Source organism: Phymastichus coffea, unplaced genomic scaffold, assembly GCF_024137745.1.
Source record: "Phymastichus coffea isolate CEN01 unplaced genomic scaffold, Cenicafe_Pcof_1.1 PCOF00001, whole genome shotgun sequence".
Classification (NCBI taxonomy): Eukaryota; Metazoa; Arthropoda; class Insecta; order Hymenoptera; family Eulophidae; genus Phymastichus; species Phymastichus coffea.
The window spans coordinates 13,137,724-13,158,140 of NW_026706812.1; the positions used below are offsets into that span (position 1 = coordinate 13,137,724).

The 20,417-nt window shown below is 30.8% G+C and overlaps 1 protein-coding gene across 5 annotated transcripts in view; it reads left to right on the forward strand.

Moving 5' to 3' along the window:
- The window catches only part of LOC131673846 (serine/threonine-protein kinase BRSK2), a 175,079-nt gene that overhangs the window by 143,809 nt on the left and 10,853 nt on the right, over positions 1 to 20,417 (forward strand). For all 5 annotated transcript variants that reach the window (XM_058953953.1, XM_058953316.1, XM_058953822.1 and 2 more), the window contains 2 exons: positions 6,425 to 6,599; positions 6,685 to 6,896. In XM_058953953.1, coding sequence (XP_058809936.1) covers positions 6,425 to 6,599; positions 6,685 to 6,896 — 387 coding nt within the window. The remainder of the gene's footprint in view (positions 1 to 6,424; positions 6,600 to 6,684; positions 6,897 to 20,417) is intronic.

A 20,417-nucleotide genomic window follows, 5' to 3' on the forward strand; every position in this document is an offset into this window, starting at 1 on the left:
ACGGACTCATCAAATAACTATTAAGTATTCCATACCATACCATGATGCTTCACCGATTTTGATGATTTATCGCTCCAGGCCTGTGAGGGTTCATATTTGCCCAATAATGGTAATTGTGCCTGTTTAGGCGCCCATCGCTATAAAATGTTGCCTCATCCAAAAAAAGGATGTATTTGAAAAAGTCTGGATAATTTTCTATCATTCTTAAAGCCCAGTGACAACATTCAATGCACAATTGAATATGGTTCTGACTTAGTTCCTAACTAAAGTTATATGGTAGGCGTCATAGCTAAGAATTCTCAGAATCCTTGAAACTGTCGCACGAATAATATCAATTTCTCTTTCAATTTGGCATATGCTAATATGTGGATCGAAATGAACTATTACTAAAATAGTCACGACACAAGCGTCGTTTTCATCGTATTCGTGGTACCTGCACTAACGAATAAAGTGGCCACCACGAGCCCTTTCGGTTATAGTTCTCATTGACATAGTAGTAGGATATTTCCTTTATAAATACAGCTCAGCATACCGCCTAGCTACTGCACGATAATTACCATTACATTGCTCTAAAACCATTATCATGTCAGCTATTTGATCAGCTAGATAATCAGCTATGATATAATTTTACTTATAGACGAGACAATTAAAAAAGATTTAATTTTTAAAATACTGAGAACAAATAAACATGCAATATCGCATTCGTCAAGCATGTGCACAAATTCCGAGACAGACTCTATTGAACACTGTACGCCATTTTCAACGGCGCTTAACATTGTGCCTACATGCAAATGGAGATAACTTTGAACATTTCCATCGTGGTTAAACAGTGAGAGGTAACGGGACTTACTTTAAATAAGCACCCCAGACAGCGAGAGGCAAGGAGACTCACTTTAAACAAGCATCCCACACAGTGAGAGGCAAGGGAACTCACTTTAATCAAGTACCCCAAAGGAAATACAATCCTATTAAGTCCACGTCGTTGTTCCTAGGTAACGCTAAAGATAGGATAAGCGTATTATGTTATGTGACCTTGAATTAACCTCCTCTAGTAGATCCATTCAAGACAAAACAAACTTGGAATATCATTTTTCATCATTCTAACTTCAAAACGACTACTTTGATACCCTGTTTTGAGGTTCCTATGCTAAAAAATATTATTTCGACCTGGTGCGAGAAGTGTTTTTGTACCTTGCTCGATGTTTTCACTCGCTTCACTCGTGCGAACAACCTCGAGCAAGGTAACTTCAGAAGTGGTAAGGTGACCTTCCGAAAGTCATGAAAAAAATTTGAAATACCGTTTCGGACGTAAAATTTCTGGCTCTTTCCGAACCCGATTTGAAAAAATAGGCGTTCTCATTAGAAAAAATCCAATTTTCGTGTAAAAGCAAGTTTTTTTGAAATTTGACATTGAAATGACCTTGTAAGGGTCATAAAAAATGTTCAGATACCGTTTCGGACGTGAAATTTCCCGCTCTTTTTGAATCCGTGGTCAAAAATAGGTGTTACCATTAAAAAAACACTTTCACCTTGAAATAACTTTGAAGGTCAAGTCCAAGGTCAAAGACGTTAGCGTCACTGAGTGAACCACTTTGCCCCATACAACTTTTGTCTGAACCGTTTTTCCCTATCTCACTTAGGTTCCGCGAAATCCGGGTGCGTAGATAAAAATGGCTCATCCTGTATATACGAGGTGTGTTCAAAAAATAACGAGAATTTTCGTTTTATGAAAAAATATTTATTTATTCATCTACATTAATGTTGTCGCCTTCAAAGTAGTCCCCTTCGGATACAATACACTTTTGCCAACGCTTTTTCCAATCCTCGAAACGCTTTTGAAACTCGATCTTTGTAATAGCTTTTAGCTCTTTCAGCGATTCGCTTTTAATGTCATCTATGCTTGTAAAACGACGGCCTTTTAATGTTCTCTTTATTTTTGGAAATAGAAAAAAGTCACATGGAGCCATATCTGGCGAATATGGAGGCTGAGGCATCGTTACAGTTTCGTTTTTGGCCAAAAATTCACGAACAAGCAATGAAGTGTAAGCAGGCGCATTATCGTGGTGCAAAAGCCATGAATTGTTTTGCCACAAATCCGGGCGTTTTTTTCGGATTGCTTCACGCAAACGACGTTGAACTTGTAGGTAGTACTGCTTATTGATTGTTTGACCTTGTGGCAAGAATTCATAATGCACTATGCCATTAAAATCGAAGAACACAGTGAGCATAACCTTCACATTCGACCGTACTTGTCGAGCCTTTTTCGGTCTTGGCGATCCAGAATGCCTCCACTGGGACGATTGAGCCTTAGTTTCGACATCATATCCGTAAACCCATGTTTCGTCACCTGTTATAACACGTGTTAGTAGTTCTGCATCGTTATTGACTTCATTTAGCGACTCCTGAGCAACTTCCATTCGCCGCTGTTTTTGTTTGAAATTCAACAATTTTGGAACGAATTTTGCTGCCACACGTTTCATACCCAAAACATTCGAAAAAATTTGATGGCATGAGCCAACTGATATGCCAACATCATCAGCGACTTCTCTGATTGTGATTCGGCGATCGTTCATAACCATTTCTTTCACTTTTTTCACGTTTTCATCGGTTGTTGATGTGCTTGGGCGTCCGGGTCGTTCGTCATCTTCAACGTTTTCGTGGCCATCTTGGAAACGCTTATACCACTCATAAATCCTTGCTTTACTCATAGCAGACTCACTATATGCCTTTGTTAACATTTGACAAACTTTACTACACTTTATTTCATTTTTTACGCAAAATTTAGTACAAATTCTTTGATCCATTTTTTTTCACAAACGAAAATCGCCGAGCTCGAAAAACACGTCTAACGTTAGCGGCTGCCACTTAAAAAGTAAGCAATGAATATTGCTGAAAATTTTATCGTACTTCAGGGGCATGTGTACCAACATAATAAAAAAAAATTTTATACAAGCGGACTCTCCAAACCCGCGAAATTTAAAAATTCTCGTTACTTTTTGAACACACCTCGTATACCGGATGTTCCAGACCATCCGTACAGCCATTTTAAAATCAAAAATTCGCGTTTTTGTGAAAAATGTTTCAGAAGAAAGTTGTTTACGACAAAGGGGGCCATCTATCTGTATGATTAGTTTTGATCTTGAACATCGTTTTCAAGGTCATTTGAAGGTCGAATTGTTATTTTTTTAATGGGAACCCCTATTTTTGACATCGGATTCGAAAAGAGCGGGAAATTTTACGTCCACAAAGATATTTTAAAATTTTTTTTCATGGCCTTGAGAAGGTCGATTTAAGGTCAAATGCTTGAAAAACTGCCTAAAAGCGTTTTTTTAGTTTTTAAGATATCGAAAAATGACCTTTACAAAATTTGTTCAGAACAGAGTGGGCCACCCAATGCACCAAAAACCTTTGACCTTTAACCTCATTTTGTAGGTCATTTCAAGGTCGAAGTGTTTTTTGTAATGGAAACCCCTCTTTTTGACCCCGGATTCGCACATAGCGAAAAATCCGACGTTTGGATAAGGTATTATGTTGAGTTTCGATTGATCCACGACGTTCATCGCTAAGGTAATGTGAAATTTAGATCCAATATTATTCGCGAAACATTTACAAAATGTTTTTGACTTCCAACATCATTTCAAGGTTGCAAAAAGTAGTACACAAATTTTAGTGATTGAAAATTTATTTTCTTTTTATTGAATTACAATGACGTTACCTTTTTTGTCAACATGAACAAGAATAACAGAAAAGTAACCATAAATGAAAAATTTAAACGACAATGTTTAATCTGATCCCTAGCTAGATGTAGTGCTAAAATTTTTGTACTACTTTTTGCAACCTTGAAATGATGTTGGAAGTCAAAAACATTTTGTAAATGTTTCGCGAATAATATTGGATCTAAATTTCACATTACCTTAGCGATGAACGTCGTGGATCAATCGAAACTCAACATAATACCTTATCCAAACGTCGGATTTTTCGCTATGTGCGAATCCGGGGTCAAAAAGAGGGGTTTCCATTACAAAAAACACTTCGACCTTGAAATGACCTACAAAATGAGGTTAAAGGTCAAAGGTTTTTGGTGCATTGGGTGGCCCACTCTGTTCTGAACAAATTTTGTAAAGGTCATTTTTCGATATCTTAAAAACTAAAAAAACGCTTTTAGGCAGTTTTTCAAGCATTTGACCTTAAATCGACCTTCTCAAGGCCATGAAAAAAAATTTTAAAATATCTTTGTGGACGTAAAATTTCCCGCTCTTTTCGAATCCGATGTCAAAAATAGGGGTTCCCATTAAAAAAAAAAACAATTCGACCTTCAAATGACCTTTAAAACGATGTTCAAGGTCAAAACTAATTATACAGATAGATGGCCCCCTTTGTCGTAAACAACCTTCTTCTGAAACATTTTTCACAAAAACACGAATTTTTGATTTTAAAATGGCTGTACGGATGGTCTGGAACACCCGGTATATATATATATATATATATATATATATATATATAATAATTTATTATTATATATATATAATTAATTTTTTATTTAATAAAAATAAGAATTTCTTTTACTTTATATTTTTTTACGTAATGCTTATTCACATAAAATCAGGAATGTTCGTATGTGGGAAGATGATTTCTTGAGTTTTAATAAGAAATGGAGGGTGATGGCATAATTCTACCCCAGATTTGGTTTTAGCACATCAAAATTCATGAGTTGATGGATCTTTTATTAAGTACAGATCTTTTTTATTGTCTCTGTGAATTATCCAGCTGATTAAATATTTGACATGATAATGGTTTTAGGGCAATATAAAGGTAATTATCGTGCAGTAGCTAGGCGGTATAATTAGTTGTATCTACAAGGAAGATATTCTATGATTGTTTGGGTTTATGACGGTCTGTTCTGCTCGAGACAAATATGACATTTTTCTGACTCAGACTATTTTTTAAGCATTTTACCTTGGTTGAACCTTGTGGAGGTCATAAAAAAAATATTTGAAATATGATTTTGGAAGTAAAAATTCCCGCTGTATTCGATTCCGACATCATAAATAAGGATTTCTCATTTAAAAAAGTGGTTTTAATTTTTAAATGACCTTGGAAAATTACCTCAAGGTCAATTTTAAAGTAACCAAAAGTTGACCCATCCCAACCCCCATTGATACGAACAATTTTCGTCTAAATCAATTTTTGTATCTGGCTTGCGTTTGAAGATATTTGACTACATAGATTAAAATGAGAGAGCATGTATATGTTAAATGCTAACTTGTCATAATAGTAATCACATTTACTTATTGTTTTATTGTAAGAGACAGACTGTAAATAAATTTGGAGTAAATAAAAATAAATTTCAACAGTAAATAACTACATTGGCAATTTAGAAAAAAGATGCTGCATATTACGGATGCTTAATACTTTGTATCCATATTTTTTTATAGCAGTTTTCAATTCTCCAAAATCTACTGAAGAGTACATGCTTCTTAATACTACTTTGAAACTTTCATCTTCTTTATGCTAGCATGTGTGGAATAGTGTGTTTCTTTCTCATAGTGCCCTAATGTTTGATAGGTATTTTTCTGAAATTGATTATTGGATTTTAATTTTGTTTTGTCCTATTACTTTTAGTACATAACTGTTTTTTGTTATTTCGTTCAATAGTTATCTTATTGGACGAATATCTTCTACGTTGTGTACAAAAATAAGAGGTGATTTATTTTTCTACGTATTTACCTCACTGTTCTCAGTATTTTTTTCTTGAGTTTGATTTTTTTTATTGCCTTGCAGTAGCTCGTATTTATTTCTTGATTTACTTAGCCAGTAATCCAGTTATTTGGCTTGTTGCTTTATGTACACATTTTGGTTGTCTAGGCTGCTTCGCGATTTTTTGCCACATACAATTTTCTAGTTTTCGTCGTTGTTTTTATTCTCCTATCAAAGTGGCTATTTTGGCCGTTATTTCCTTTTTATTATGCGTTTGGAGAATACTAATAGAAATTTAACTATCATGTCACTTGATAAGCTAATACTTTAGTTTTTTGGATAGAACACAGTGTTGGCATGTCTGTTCACCTCGATGTTCAATCACTAAATAAATAATAATTAAATTGTCTTATTTATTTATTCAAAGTACATATATTAATTACATAAACGATACAAAAATAATGTTAATTGCAACAAAGAAAATGCTGCAATCTGTCAGAGGGTAAAATTGGTGGATAAAAGATTAAGATATTATAGTAACACAATCTAAAAGTGAATTTATAAGTAAACAAAAATTCATTGTTAAATAAAATATTAAAAAATGATTTAAATTTTTTCTATAAATATAATATCTGCAAGAATAATAAAAAAATATAAAATATTACATTTTTATACATTAAATGTAACAATGGTATTATTTTTAAATGACTACGTCGAATTTTTGCAGATAGCTGAACTATCCCACAATGTAAATTCTCCTATGTCATTCAGAGTAGAATACAGAAGAAACAGTACCGGGCCCGTAATGTTTCAAAGGCAGGTCCGTTTTCAAGTTGATATAAGTGAAATTTCCAAACAATCATCAGATTCTCTTTTTGCAATAACTTTTACACTCCACAATGGTAAGATATTTTTTGTACTGTGTAAATAATGAATTATTAAAATTTAATTTTTGAACTCATAAGGAATATTAAACTTAATTTTTAGGAAACATTCGACGGTTTCGAAGGATATGTGAACATATACAATCCCAAGTTTGTGGAAAAAGCACAATGATTCATCTTGGGGCATGTTGCAAAGGGACCGTGTCAAGTCCTCGATCATCAAGAAAGCATTCATTAGAAATGAGTGAAAGTTCTAGTTGCGGAAGTGATACTAGCGATAGGTTATTGCTAACTTCCCAGTCTATCACAAGACAAGTAAGTAAATAAGCTAGAAACTATATACAACGGTTTATACAGGGTGAGAAAAATGTATGGAAACCCCGGTAAATTCGGAAAACAGTATGAGGTTAGTCATGAAACAAAGGTCATACCTATGTAACTTTCAACGAGGAACCCAACAGTGACCTCTGATTTGACCTTGAACCTCATTTTCAAGGTTATTTCAAGGTCAATCTTATTTTTTCATATGGGAACCCCTATTTTTTATACTGGAACAAAAATAGCGATATATTTTACGGGTGGGAACGACTTAAAGATAGCGTGACCCCTAACCCTCCTTAAAACCATGTATTTTCAAAATCATCACATCTTAACGCCTGGATAGCTGAAACAATCTGATTTCACAAAAGTTACAACGTTTAAATTTCCTGTGATAAAAAAAGGACCCATTATTGTACCGCCTACCATTTATGCCCACACGTATAATTTTTGAGGATATTGAGTGTGACTATATCTCATTCAATGAGGATTTATGTTGGACCAATATCTAAAGTTATGGCGATTGACTTCGCCATTTAATTAACGTGTAGCTTCGTCTGAGAAAACAATATTTTTTTATAAATACAAAAACAGGGTTGATTTTTGCTAGAAAACGAATAAAAAGCAATTTGAAGATCTGTCCCGTTCCCCATGGTTCCCATATGAAAAAATGAAGTTGACCTTGAAATAATTTTGAAAATGAGGTTCAAGGTTAAATCAGAGGTCACCGTTGAGCTCCTCGTTGAAAGTTACATAGGGTATAAACTTTGTTTAATGACTATCCTCATGCGGTTTTCCGAATTTTCCGGGGTTTCCATACTTGTTCCTCACCCGGTATACAATTGTCTTGAGTAAAATATAAAACATTATTGCTTTTTAATTATACTAAAAAATGCATATTTGTTGCTACTTATGGCTCTCGTAAGAAAAAATACTATTTTAACCTATACGGGACCATCTTTTTCTACAAAAATTATTAATTATTTTCCTTGGATTTGATTTACAATCGTAGTGAGACCTTTTCTTATTCGATACTTATCCTTCGTGAAAAATGAAATATTTTTTAGAATAAAAAATAAGTTATAAAGGGAGATCTTACTCTTCAGATTGCGGATTTTGATCAAATTTGGTTACTGGACTTATTCATGATACAAATAAAAATCATGCGAAACATTCTATCTTATTGATTATAGTTTGAGAGTTATGAGGATTCATATTTGGTATATTATAAAATAAATATAATGAACTTATAAAATACTGACTCTACGTTGATCACTTTGATCTAAAATAACATAGGCCGACAGCTTTTAGATCCAGAAACCAGACATAGCGTATTCGAAGGAATTTGATGCGTTGAATCCGAATCTAGTCTCAGAATTCATTGATCACCCTCAGTTTCTGATATATCCTAACTTAAAAGTGCAAAAGAGACTGTTTTTTGCTGTTTTTAAACTTTTCTCACGTCGTTAATTTCTATTTTAGTCTAAAATGGAAATTAGCGATATGAGAAGAGTTCAAAAACAGCCAAAAACAGTCTTTTTGCACTTTTAGTTTAAGATATCTCAGAAACTGGAGGTGATGGATCAATTCTGAGACCAGATTTGGATTCAGCGCATCAAATTCCTTCGGGTATACTAGGTCTGGTCTCTGGGTCTGGATTTCGTCAAATTTTGTCGGCCTGTGTAATTTATTGTTGTTTATTTGATATCTTAGTTTTGCGTAAAATACCAAGGAGATCGATCACTGATACGACGTACAGTATCTCGTATAACACCCAGCAATATCATTAAGTTTACGGGTAATATACTCAAGTGGCCATAACCTTCAAACACTTGCCAGTACGCTATTTCGCATGTATATGTTACATTTAATGCACTGAGAAAAATAAAAAAAATTCAGAAGCGTTTCGGATCAAGAATGATATCACCTTTTATACACCAAAAATGGAAACCATTTCACGATTTTTTGCCTCGAAAACTTTTACGGAACGTCAAAATTACAAAAAATACTTTTTTTTTTAATCTTGCAAAATTATAGAGCAAAGAAATGAGATCCAAATACTATAAATAAAAACTATCTCCTCTTAATTTATATTTAACAACATTTCACTGGTTTATCTCTAGCCTCATCAGGTCATTTATTCAAAAAATGAATTAATTTGTTTTAGAAACATGATGACAATTTTACAATAAAAATCGTATCAAATCGACTAACAAAAACATACCAACACAACTGAAGAATTTTTCAAGATTACATTATCGATTACTATGTGTCAACGAAAAATTTATTGTTAATTTTGTTGAATAAAATAAACATAATAGTCAAGGTACTACTCATAATATAATACATATCAATCAGAAAACACAATACAAAATACAAGCGAAAAGTTACACGTCACAAGTCAAACAGAGAAACAATGAGAAAAACACGAGTACAAAACAAAATTGATCTTATTAATATACATAGAATTATTAACAAAGCTTATTTTTAATAAAACAAGGATATTTGAAATAATATGATATTTGATAACCAATAACAATTAATCTATTTAAGGTAGTTCATCAGAGAACTGAAAAATGGAAGATCGTAATGAAATGTTGTAAGGTGGTTAAAAAAAATACGGAGAACCCTTCTGTCACATTTTAAGCCCCTGTGAACATGCAAAATTTTAAAAACGAGCCTTTTGATTATTACAAATTTAACGTACCTCTTATGAAAGACCGACCAGAAGTGAAGTTTGATTTATCAACCCATTAAGGCCCAGGCCAAACCTGGGAAAGATAGCGCCAAACTAACTATGCCAATCGTAGCTAAATCGTAAAAAAAAATACCCGTGTTTTTTCTTTTGCCGTTTGCAATTGTTTATAAAAAATTATTTAAACAAATTATGAAAAAGTTATTATTTTCAAAAAACTGATAGCGGCAATCGATTCTACGGGAAAAAAAATGAAAGAAATGTATATAACGTTTTTTTGTCAGACGTCAATTTGTTAATGTAAAATGGCTATAAACAATTGCAAGTCTGTCAGGTACCTGTGTATACGCCAAATCCCAAGCAAAATCTATTGCCGATAGCGCCAAACTAACTATGCCAATCGTAGCTAAATCGAAAAAAAAATACCCCTGTTTTTTCTTTTGCCGTTTGCAATTGTTTATAAAAAATTATTTAAACAATTTATCAAAAAGGTATTATTTTTAAAAAACTGATAGCGGCAATCGATTCTACGGGAAAAAACATGAAAGAAATGTATATAACGTTTTTTTGTCAAATGTCAATTTGTTCCAAAAACAAATAACTGTAAAATAGCGATTTTCTATAATACATTCAAATTTCTATGAAGCTTCATCCATCCATCCAAATGTACAATTTGTGAAAATTCAAAGCTTTCTGTCCTATTTTCTTAAACAAATTGACGCCTGACAAAAAAACGTTATATACATTTCTTTCATGTTTTTTCCCGTAGAATCGATTGCCGCTATCAGTTTTTTGAAAATAATAACTTTTTGATAATTTGTTTAAATAATTTTTTATAAACAATTGCAAACGGCAAAAGAAAAAACAGGGGTATTTTTTTTCGATTTAGCTACGATTGGCATAGTTAGTTTGGCGCTATCGGCAATAGATTTTGCTTGGTATTTGGCGTATACACAGGTACCTGACAGACTTGCAATTGTTTATAGCCATTTTACACTAACAAATTGACGTCTGACAAAAAAACGTTATATACATTTCTTTCATGTTTCTTCCCGTAGAATCGATTGCCGCTATCAGTTTTTTGAAAATAATAACTTTTTGATAATTTGTTTAAATAATTTTTTATAAACAATTGAAAATGGCAAAAGAAAAAACACGGGTATTTTTTTTTACGATTTAGCTACGATTGGCATAGTTAGTTTGGCGCTATCTTTCCCAGGTTTGGCCTGGGCCTTAATGGGTTAATTACTATGCAGAAAAACGGGAGATCATACTCATAAATTAACTGTGTAATAATTATTTCTTAAAGATTCAAATGATTCTAAATCGTAAATCATAAAAGATAAGTGTCGACGTGAATTTCGAAGAGATATTTAACGACAAAAGTGGCCTTATCGTCAATTTGCAAAATTAAGATGTCTGCCATATACAAGTGAGCAGACTAACGTCCGAAGCGCGTAATTCAAAATTGCATGAGATCTAATAAGTATCATATATTCGCTATGAATAGATATTTCATAAAAATTATTGCAAATCAATATGGTTTTGAACATTTTATTACGTCAACTGTGTCAATCATGACAAACAATTAATGAAAATTGCAATCATTACAGAATAACGAATATAATTTCAAACAACTAACCATTGAAAAAATCAAGCAATTTGATACTATAGTTGAGAGGCTACACTAATGTTATGATCGACGATCGAAACAGTTGGCTTTAACGACTGCATCAGCCGTCAGCTGCGCATGCGAAGTAAGACATAATATATTCAAGTTAATAACTACTATTACTATTATTTTATTATAAATTATAAACTAATTTTTAATCAGACTATTGTCAAAAATTATAATTTAAGCTTATTTTGAGACTTTCAGAATAAAGGTGATTGTATTCAAACATTTTTTTTTAAATATAATTTTGACTACTTCAATCATACGACAATTACTGATGAGCTACCCGAAGAAGCTTAAAAATACTATTGTATTGTTTACTGAGATATTGGGTATCCTCTTGTCTGTTAATAGTATTACTGTATGTATCAATAAATATCATTTCGGAAATTAATCTTTTATTCTTACTAATCTCTGTCTAAAATTTTAACATTGTTAAAATCAAAACGGTGCATCGAATTTTCAGTAAGATGTTTAGGTATCGGTAGTAATCTGTCTATTGGAGTATTTTCATGTTCCTTAATTCATTGTTTGAGTTTCCTTTTTATCTGCTCTAGATAAACAGCCAGACTTTCGTTATATTGAAACTTGTAAACAATGCAAGTCTCTGACCATTTCTCATTTTTATCCTTACCAAATTTTACAATATTATTTAATTTACAACTTATGTATGGAACAACAAGTAATTTTTCAATTAATAGAAAATTATTATTAATATGAAACTGAGGTTTTGAAATTTAGTTTATCTAAAATTTTTGATAAGAAATTAGTAGGGCTATTATCAGTCTGAGAGTAATGCCATGTTTGTGAATCTTAGGCAGAGTAAGGGTCTTCGCAATCACCGTATTGGATTAAGTGAGACTTTCATTACTATATTCTATATTTAAATAGTTATTTCCATTAAATTTACGTAAAATCTTATATACCTTTGTTTGTAAAGCTTGTAAAGGATTTCTCTTTATAATTTTGTATATATTAGAATCTTCAAGTAACACATTCATTTTAGCAATATAATCTTCTTTATTAAGGCAAACTGTAATATTACCCTTATCTACACGTGTAAAAAATATATTAGGATTGGCTTTATAAATTGTTTTGTATAATTTAAATCTTTCGAAAATTATTTTTCTTTAACAATGTTAGAATTTTAGATAAAGATATTAGTCAGAATAATAGATTAATTTCCGAAATTATATTTATTAATCCATATATTAACAAAGAAGAGGATACTCAATATCATAGTAAATAATACAATAGTACTTTTAAACTTCTTAAATAGATTTATTATTATTGGTTATCCGCTATCATATTATTTCATAAGCTATTTTTCCTTGTAATATTTTCGTATCCTTGTTTCATTAGAAATGGACTTTCCTAATAATTCTATATATTAACCCGTTAACGTCCACAGGACACATTTTTTAAGTTTGAGTTTGAATTGTTACCTCGCAATGAATTCGAACTCAAATAACTTAAAACTAACCGTACCCTATGTTTTCGAGGGTGCTCTTTCGAATGGTGATGATCAGAAGTCGAAAAAAAGATTTCTAACCTCTAAAAAATCAAAATTAAAAAAAAAAACGTGATTTTGAAAAAAAAAATTTTTTTTTAAACTGATTTTCTGGAGCCTATACATTTTTGTATCGGTCTAAAACCAGTTAGAAAGGTGTCCTCGATATCTGAACTAAATCTTAGGATGATGACATTTATTTGAATAATTTTTCATCTAAGCAAAATGGTGGCCGAAATAAAAAAATTTTGTTCTAAACTTGATAAATTTTTTTCTCAGAAAGTATAGGTGTTAGCAAAAAATTTATAAGAATAAAAATATCTTAAAATCGGCTAAGAAATACTCTTAAATTTTTTCAAAACGTTTTGAAACAATTTTCGATTTTTGGAAAATTCAAAAAAATGAAATTTCAAAAAAGTTGAAAAAACATTTTGAAAAAATTCAAGAGCATTCCCTGATTAATTCTAAGATATTTTTGTTCTAATAAATTTTTAGTTAAACTGCATAGTTTTGAAGAAAAAATGTGTGAAATTGTAAAAAAACTTATTTGTATATTCAAAATAATGAGCAACAAATAAATAAAAAGGCCGAACCAACGGGATTTTCGGTTCTCTAATTGTTATGCCTGTACATCACCGTTGTCCATCTCTTACCACGGGGAGGTCGACAATAGAAAGAGACATTTTCTTTTTTTTTGTTTTTTGCCTTGTTTTTTTACTTTTTTTTTATTTTTTTTTGTTTCTCGCCTTATTCAATTTTTTTTTATACTTAAATGTTTTGGATAAAATCTGATAACTAGATTTAATTGAAACTTATAAAATTATTTATGAAAATCAAGGAAACATGTAGAACAAAAATATTTTTGGCAATCAACGCAAAATTGTTGTGTTCTTTTATAACATTTTGTGTGGTTGAAACATTTCTTTTTTTCCATGACTTTTTCGTGTGTGTGAGATTGTCGATTATTGGTTTCATTCAAGTATTTTGATGCTACAGCTAGTGCAATGTCTTTTATGGTTACAACTTTTTTACCACACACCAAATTCTTGAGTACGGCGGCATTTGTAATTGATCCTTGAATAATTCTCATTAAAACTACCCAAGTCCACTTTTTCGACCTAATACACGGCAACAGACTGCTACAGTAATAATCATGTTGGTCTACTCCACCCATAAAATTGTTGTACAAATTGAAAGCATAAGGACAAGGTATTTCAACTTTACCATGTTCATCTTTAGAATATCGTTTTGCTGAAGACAATGGAGTAATGCCAGCAGCCGTTGAGAGCAATGAGACAATTTTAGAGTCCATGACTGATATGTAGTTGACACCACTATTTTTGTCATGTTTCACAAAATATGTTCCTCTCTTTGATTTATTATTAAGATCAATAGTGACTCCGCTTACTCTATTTGCTCTCACAGTACCTGTAGCTCGAAGACCAATTTTTCGTAGATGAACGAAAAGATCTGGTGAACTGAAAAAGTTATCGAAATAAATGTGATAACGACTGATCTTTCTTGGTGACATAGTTGTTAGGAGCCTCTGGAGCATTTGTAGAACAACGCGGCTACCCAAAGCACAATTTCTTAAATTCTCTAACTGCTTCGAAGGGAGATGGTTTGATCCTTTCCCACAATATATATCAAAATCAAAAATAAATCCTTCTTTATTGCAAATAGCCCACAGTTTCAAACCAAAACGTACAGGTTTACCTTTCATAAACTGCTTCAAGACTGTCCTACCATAAAATTTGATCATACATTCATCAATTGATAAAGCTGTGGAAAAAATCGCAAATTGTTGGCAGTTTTTTCGAAAAATATATAAAGGAACACGTATACGCCAAGCTCTATCATTTGCATTTTTGTCTTCATTTTTTGATAGCTTTATTTCTGATTTTATTTTTTCAAATTTTTGACGACTCATGGCTAATTTTACTAATTCGTAGACTAGAAAAGGATTATTTGACCAGTAATCTCTCTGACTTTTTCTTGAATTAGAGATCGATAAAATAATAATTCCTAAAAATGTGTTCAAGTCTTGTAGAGTAAGATCACCACCATTGCATACTGTTGCTTCTACTATAAATGCCTTTAATTCATCAGAAAAAAATAATTCAAACAAATCAGTCAGAGAATAATCGAAGATCTTTTTACAATCAGATTCTGAAAGAAAAACTTCACTTGTTAACTTTTCCCCATAAACTTTTTCGCCATCCAACCACTCATAAACATGGTTTGGTTCTAACTTCTTTTGATTTTCCGAGTAGCTATCAAGAACTTGATTGTATAAAGTAGTAGGTATAAGATTTTCAAGGAATGAGCATACATCAATGTGATCATTTTCATTTTCTGAATTTGAATCAGACTCAGAATCTTGAGAATCGTCTAAACTGGGAATCATAATGACATCAAAATTCTCGTCATTTTCTTCGGTTTCAATATCATATTGTTGATCAGAATTTTTTGATCGTTTTTAGGGTGGCATTTTTCCGACTTCACAATAAAATAATTCTACTATTTTCTTATAAGAATATGTAATAATGCAATAAAAAATTATTATTTAAGTTATCTAAACAACTAAAAATTGTTTCCGAACTCAATGAAGAAATAAAAAAAATTGTTAGAGCTTTAGTAATCATCAAACTACTTAGTGTAAAGATAACATATTTTTACATTTTATACAAAGATTCTTTTATATATTTTCTGAAAGTAGTATAATATTATGTGAAGCTGACAATACGTTGACAGTTAATTATCAAAATAATAATTTAAAAAACTGATTTGAAATGCATGAAGATTAAATTGTATCCAACTATACAAATAAGAAGTGCTTTTTTACAAATTCACGTAATTTTTTCTTCAAAACTATGCAGTTTAACTAAAAATTTATTAGAACAAAAATATCTTAGAATTAATCAGGGAATGCTCTTGAATTTTTTCAAAATGTTTTTTCAACTTTTTTGAAATTTCATTTTTTTGAATTTTCCAAAAATCGAAAATTGTTTCAAAACGTTTTGAAAAAATTTAAGAGTATTTCTTAGCCGATTTTAAGATATTTTTATTCTTATAAATTTTTTGCTAACACCTATACTTTCTGAGAAAAAAATTTATCAAGTTTAGAACAAAATTTTTTTATTTCGGCCACCATTTTGCTTAGATGAAAAATTATTCAAATAAATGTCATCATCCTAAGATTTAGTTCAGATATCGAGGACACCTTTCTAACCGGTTTTAGACCGATACAAAAATGTATAGGCTCCAGAAAATCAGTTTAAAAAAAAATTTTTTTTTTCAAAATCACGTTTTTTTTTTTAATTTTGATTTTTTAGAGGTTAGAAATCTTTTTTACGACTTCTGATCATCACCATTCGAAAGAGTACCCTCGAAAACATAGGGTACGGTTAGTTTTAAGTTATTTGAGTTCGAATTCATTGCGAGGTAACAATTCAAACTCAAACTTAAAAAATGTGTCCTGTGGACGTTAACGGGTTAAGGAGGTTCAGGAGTGTCATGAAAATGCACAGATTTTCATGAAATTGAAAACTATGGTAGAGTATGACGTAACATTGATGTCTGATTTTTTTCAAAATTTTTGACCACGTAGTTTTGGAGAAATTAATGCGTATAATTAGCATTGTTTTAAATAGACTTCTCGTGTAAATGAGTAAATTGACTTCATCTTATGGGAATAACTTGATGAAAAAAGCACAGATTTTTAATTTGCAAAGACGGTTTGAAAGAGAATTAATCGATGATTGTTTTTATGTGTTTAAACTCATGGCTTACCGTGATTCCGATTAAATAATAGTAATTTTAGTATAAAAATTTTCTAGTTTAATCCAAGCTCACGGTGCTAACTAATGAAGTACGGCAACACAGCAAACACTATATCGATATATTTACCGTAGCCGGTATTGCAGAGCAGATACGATTATATTTATTATGAATTGAAATTGAATTAATTTTCAAATGATTTAGACGAAACTTATTCAACATTATGATTTTTTTTATTAATTAAATTGAATTGAAAATACATTAGTGGAATAAATATTTTATTGAAAACGCTTTATTGTCGTTTCAAATAACCAATAAATAATGTACATTAATCTTTGGCATGCAAATAATTTAAATAAATACTGTGAATTCGACGTATAAATTGTAATCAAACTTGAGTTTTTAAAAAATTCAAAATATTCTGAAGTATTTTTTTAGATTTTGACAGTTTGCTTTCCGTTGTTGCATCCTTCCAGCAGATTCGTTGATGACAACTTAAGAAAAATAAATTTCGAAGTATGCTATGTTGCCAGATCGTTACCTCCAATTCATACTTTCATAATTCAAATAAAAACATAAAAATTGACGACTAACGCATATTAGAAGTAGATACTTGTGATGAATGTTCAATTCTCATCATTTTTACCAGTTCATACTCTTCTAAGTACAATAATACAGAACATTGAATTCAGTTATCTACAGTTTGCGCCACTGATTTCTTCCTATGTTAAAGCATAGGCACTTTCCCCTTACCCCAACCCCCCTGGTGACTGTCCCGAACCTCCTTAATAGGATTAAGGTAGCTCGATAACGCTGGGGCTCTCAACTACGGCTCCGCGTGGAGAAAAAACTACGCGCGTGTTCGACTCGCTCTTAACAAAAGTATTATTGATAGATTGAGGCAAAAAACATTCGGAGGTACTCCTCATAGTGTCTAGTTTCTCACAGTGTTTGCTAAAATGTGATAAATATTTCTGTTTATTAAGTGAAAATTATAACCTCAAAAGTTACAAAATCCGTAACTTCAAATGGTAAAAGTCTGTTACGAATTTTCAAAAATTAAAAATTTATTAATACTACATTATTTGTTAACATTTCAAGAATATGTATATCCATTTTCAACTCTTAATATTCATAGGAAAAAATACAAAAGCGATTTAATGAAACGACGCAACGTTTTTCGGCACTTTTTAGCAACATTTTTGTTAATAATTTTTCAAACAGTCGGTGACCTCCATTTTGCAACATGGCAATCATTTCAGGATTTAATAAACATCATCTTGTCACAGTTTCGCAAAATCGTAATAATTTTATGAGCTGAAAAATAGGAAAATTCAAGAAAAAACAAGTTTATTATGGAAAAATACATTGAAAATATTTTCTCATTGTTTAGCTGAAAAATAACATAGAACATCTTATTACCATTTCGCAAAACTGTGACACAATATAGTTTATGAAATTTTTAAGAGATTATCGTGTTGAAAAACAGGGGTCACCAATTGTTTACGAAAATTATCAACAGAAATGTTGCTAAAAAGTGCCGAAAAACGTTCCGTCGTTTCACTAATTCGCTTCTGTATTTTTTTCTAATGAATATTAAGAACTGAAAATGGATATACATATTCTTAAAATATTAACAAATAACGTAGTCTTAATAAATTTTTAATTTTTTAAAATTCGTAACAGACTTTTTTCGTTTGAAGTTACGGATTTTGTAACTTTTAAGGTTATAATTTTTTCTCATTAAGTAAAAAGACTTATCAAATTTTGGCAAATACTATGAGAAACTAGATATTATAAGAAATACCTCCAATATTTATTTGTTTCATTCTATCAATAATTCTTTTATTACGAGCAAATCTAACACACGCGTAGTTTTTCCCCGCCCGGAGCCGTAGTTGAGAGCCCCAGCGCTGTTGAGCTACCTTAATTTTGTTTTGTACTCGTGTTTTTCTCATTGTTCCTTAGTTTGACTTATGACGAGTAACTTTTCGTTTATATTTTGTATTGTGTTTTCTGATTGCTATGTATTATATTATAAGAAGTAAATTGAGTATATTGTTTATTTTCTTTAACAAAATTAACAATAAATTTTTTGTTGACTCATAACAATCGATAACGTAATCTTGAAAAATTCTTCAGTTGTGTTGGTATGTTTGTGTTAGTCGATTTGATACTATTTTTATTGTAAAATTGTCATCATGTTTGTACAACGGATTGATCTATATATTTTTTAAATAGAGGACCTGATGAGGCTGAAAGACAAACCAGTGAAACGTTGTCAAAAATAAATTGAGTGGAGATAGTTTTTATTTATAGTGTTTAGGTGTCATTCTCTCATTTCTTTGCTTTATAATTTCGCAAGATGTAATATGTTTGCGACCAATAATATGATTAATTATCAAACTTTTTTTGAGTTTCTTTTTTATTAAATTGCTAATAAGCCAGCTCCAAGCAACCTTTAATAGATTTTTCTGTTACTTTGTTCGTGAGAAAATGTTCCAACCAATACATTTTTTAATTATTTTTTCTCAAGGTAAAAATCCCTAAAAATCTCTTTTTTTACAAAAAAAACTGGCATCTTATTTAATATTTGATCGATTTTTTACTTTTTTGAAGGTAAAGATCAAATTTCAGAAGAATGTGATGTATTCATTCGATTCCAATTAAAAAAATAAACAAAAAAAATATCTTTAGGTTTTAATTTATTGTGGTACTTCTGTACTTCAAAATGACTTTGAAACATGTGAAAACTAAAAAGTGGTTGTTTTTTGGCACACAATCGAGCCAAAAAGATGATTCTACTAGGAAATATTATTAAAAAAGATTATTCCGTTATTATTTTACTAAGTTGGAATGGTATAAAAATGAATTTAACAAAAAATATTAAATTATATAGCTAAGTCATTAAGTGCAATACTTTGTAAATTGTAAATTAATTTATTAACTCAAACTTTAGAAAACTAAAGAGGAGTTGCAAATTAATTGAAGTACATTTTTTTTTGTTAACTATTAAAAATAATTAATTCAGTTCAGTTCTTAACTGAAATGAAGTCCTTTATCAATCCAGAAACTTTCTAAACTTTCTATTCATGTCGATGGAGAAACTAATTACTTTATTGGATGTTTCTTATATTGCTTACCAATGTAATTAGAAATATTTAATTTATAATAATTTATTTTGTAAAATACTCAAAGTCAATTCAATTACGACTAGTACTGAAAATCAGCCTTCGTTATTTTTGTTTTCTTGATGATCGTCTTTGTTATAAACTTTTCTCTTTTTTTTATTTGATAAATTTAAATTTTTTGTATTAACCTTCTCTGGATTCTTCCTTTCCTTTTGGTTTTCTAGCTTTTTTTGGTCTTGCATTTTCTTTTTATACTTTGCTCTTCTGCTAATGCATTTCTTGTCTCCGAAAGTCTGTTAAAACATCTGATTTTCTTTTTGCTCTTGGCTTCCTCTTGCAATCTCTTGCTTGAACTTTAGGCATTGGTCTTATAGTTTCTAAATCGATATTAGAACTTGAAGCCATAGGACGCTCCGTACTGAATCCTAATAAATAATCTTTAAATAACTGACCATTAAATGGGCATATGCTTGTAGATTTAATACCTGCTTTAATGTTATTTTGTGTTGATGCTAATGGCAGAACTGTCTTAACAAGTTTAGGTACTTTATAAATAGTTAAAATTTAACCTAGATTAATTGTAATCCCGTCATCGTAGGTTTTATTATATTTTTTCAATGGTCCGTAAAGACATTTATCTTTATATAATATAATATATGTTTAATAGATAATTCTCTAAACTGATAAAACAAAATCTAAATCATATGAAATATGTAGAACAAACATC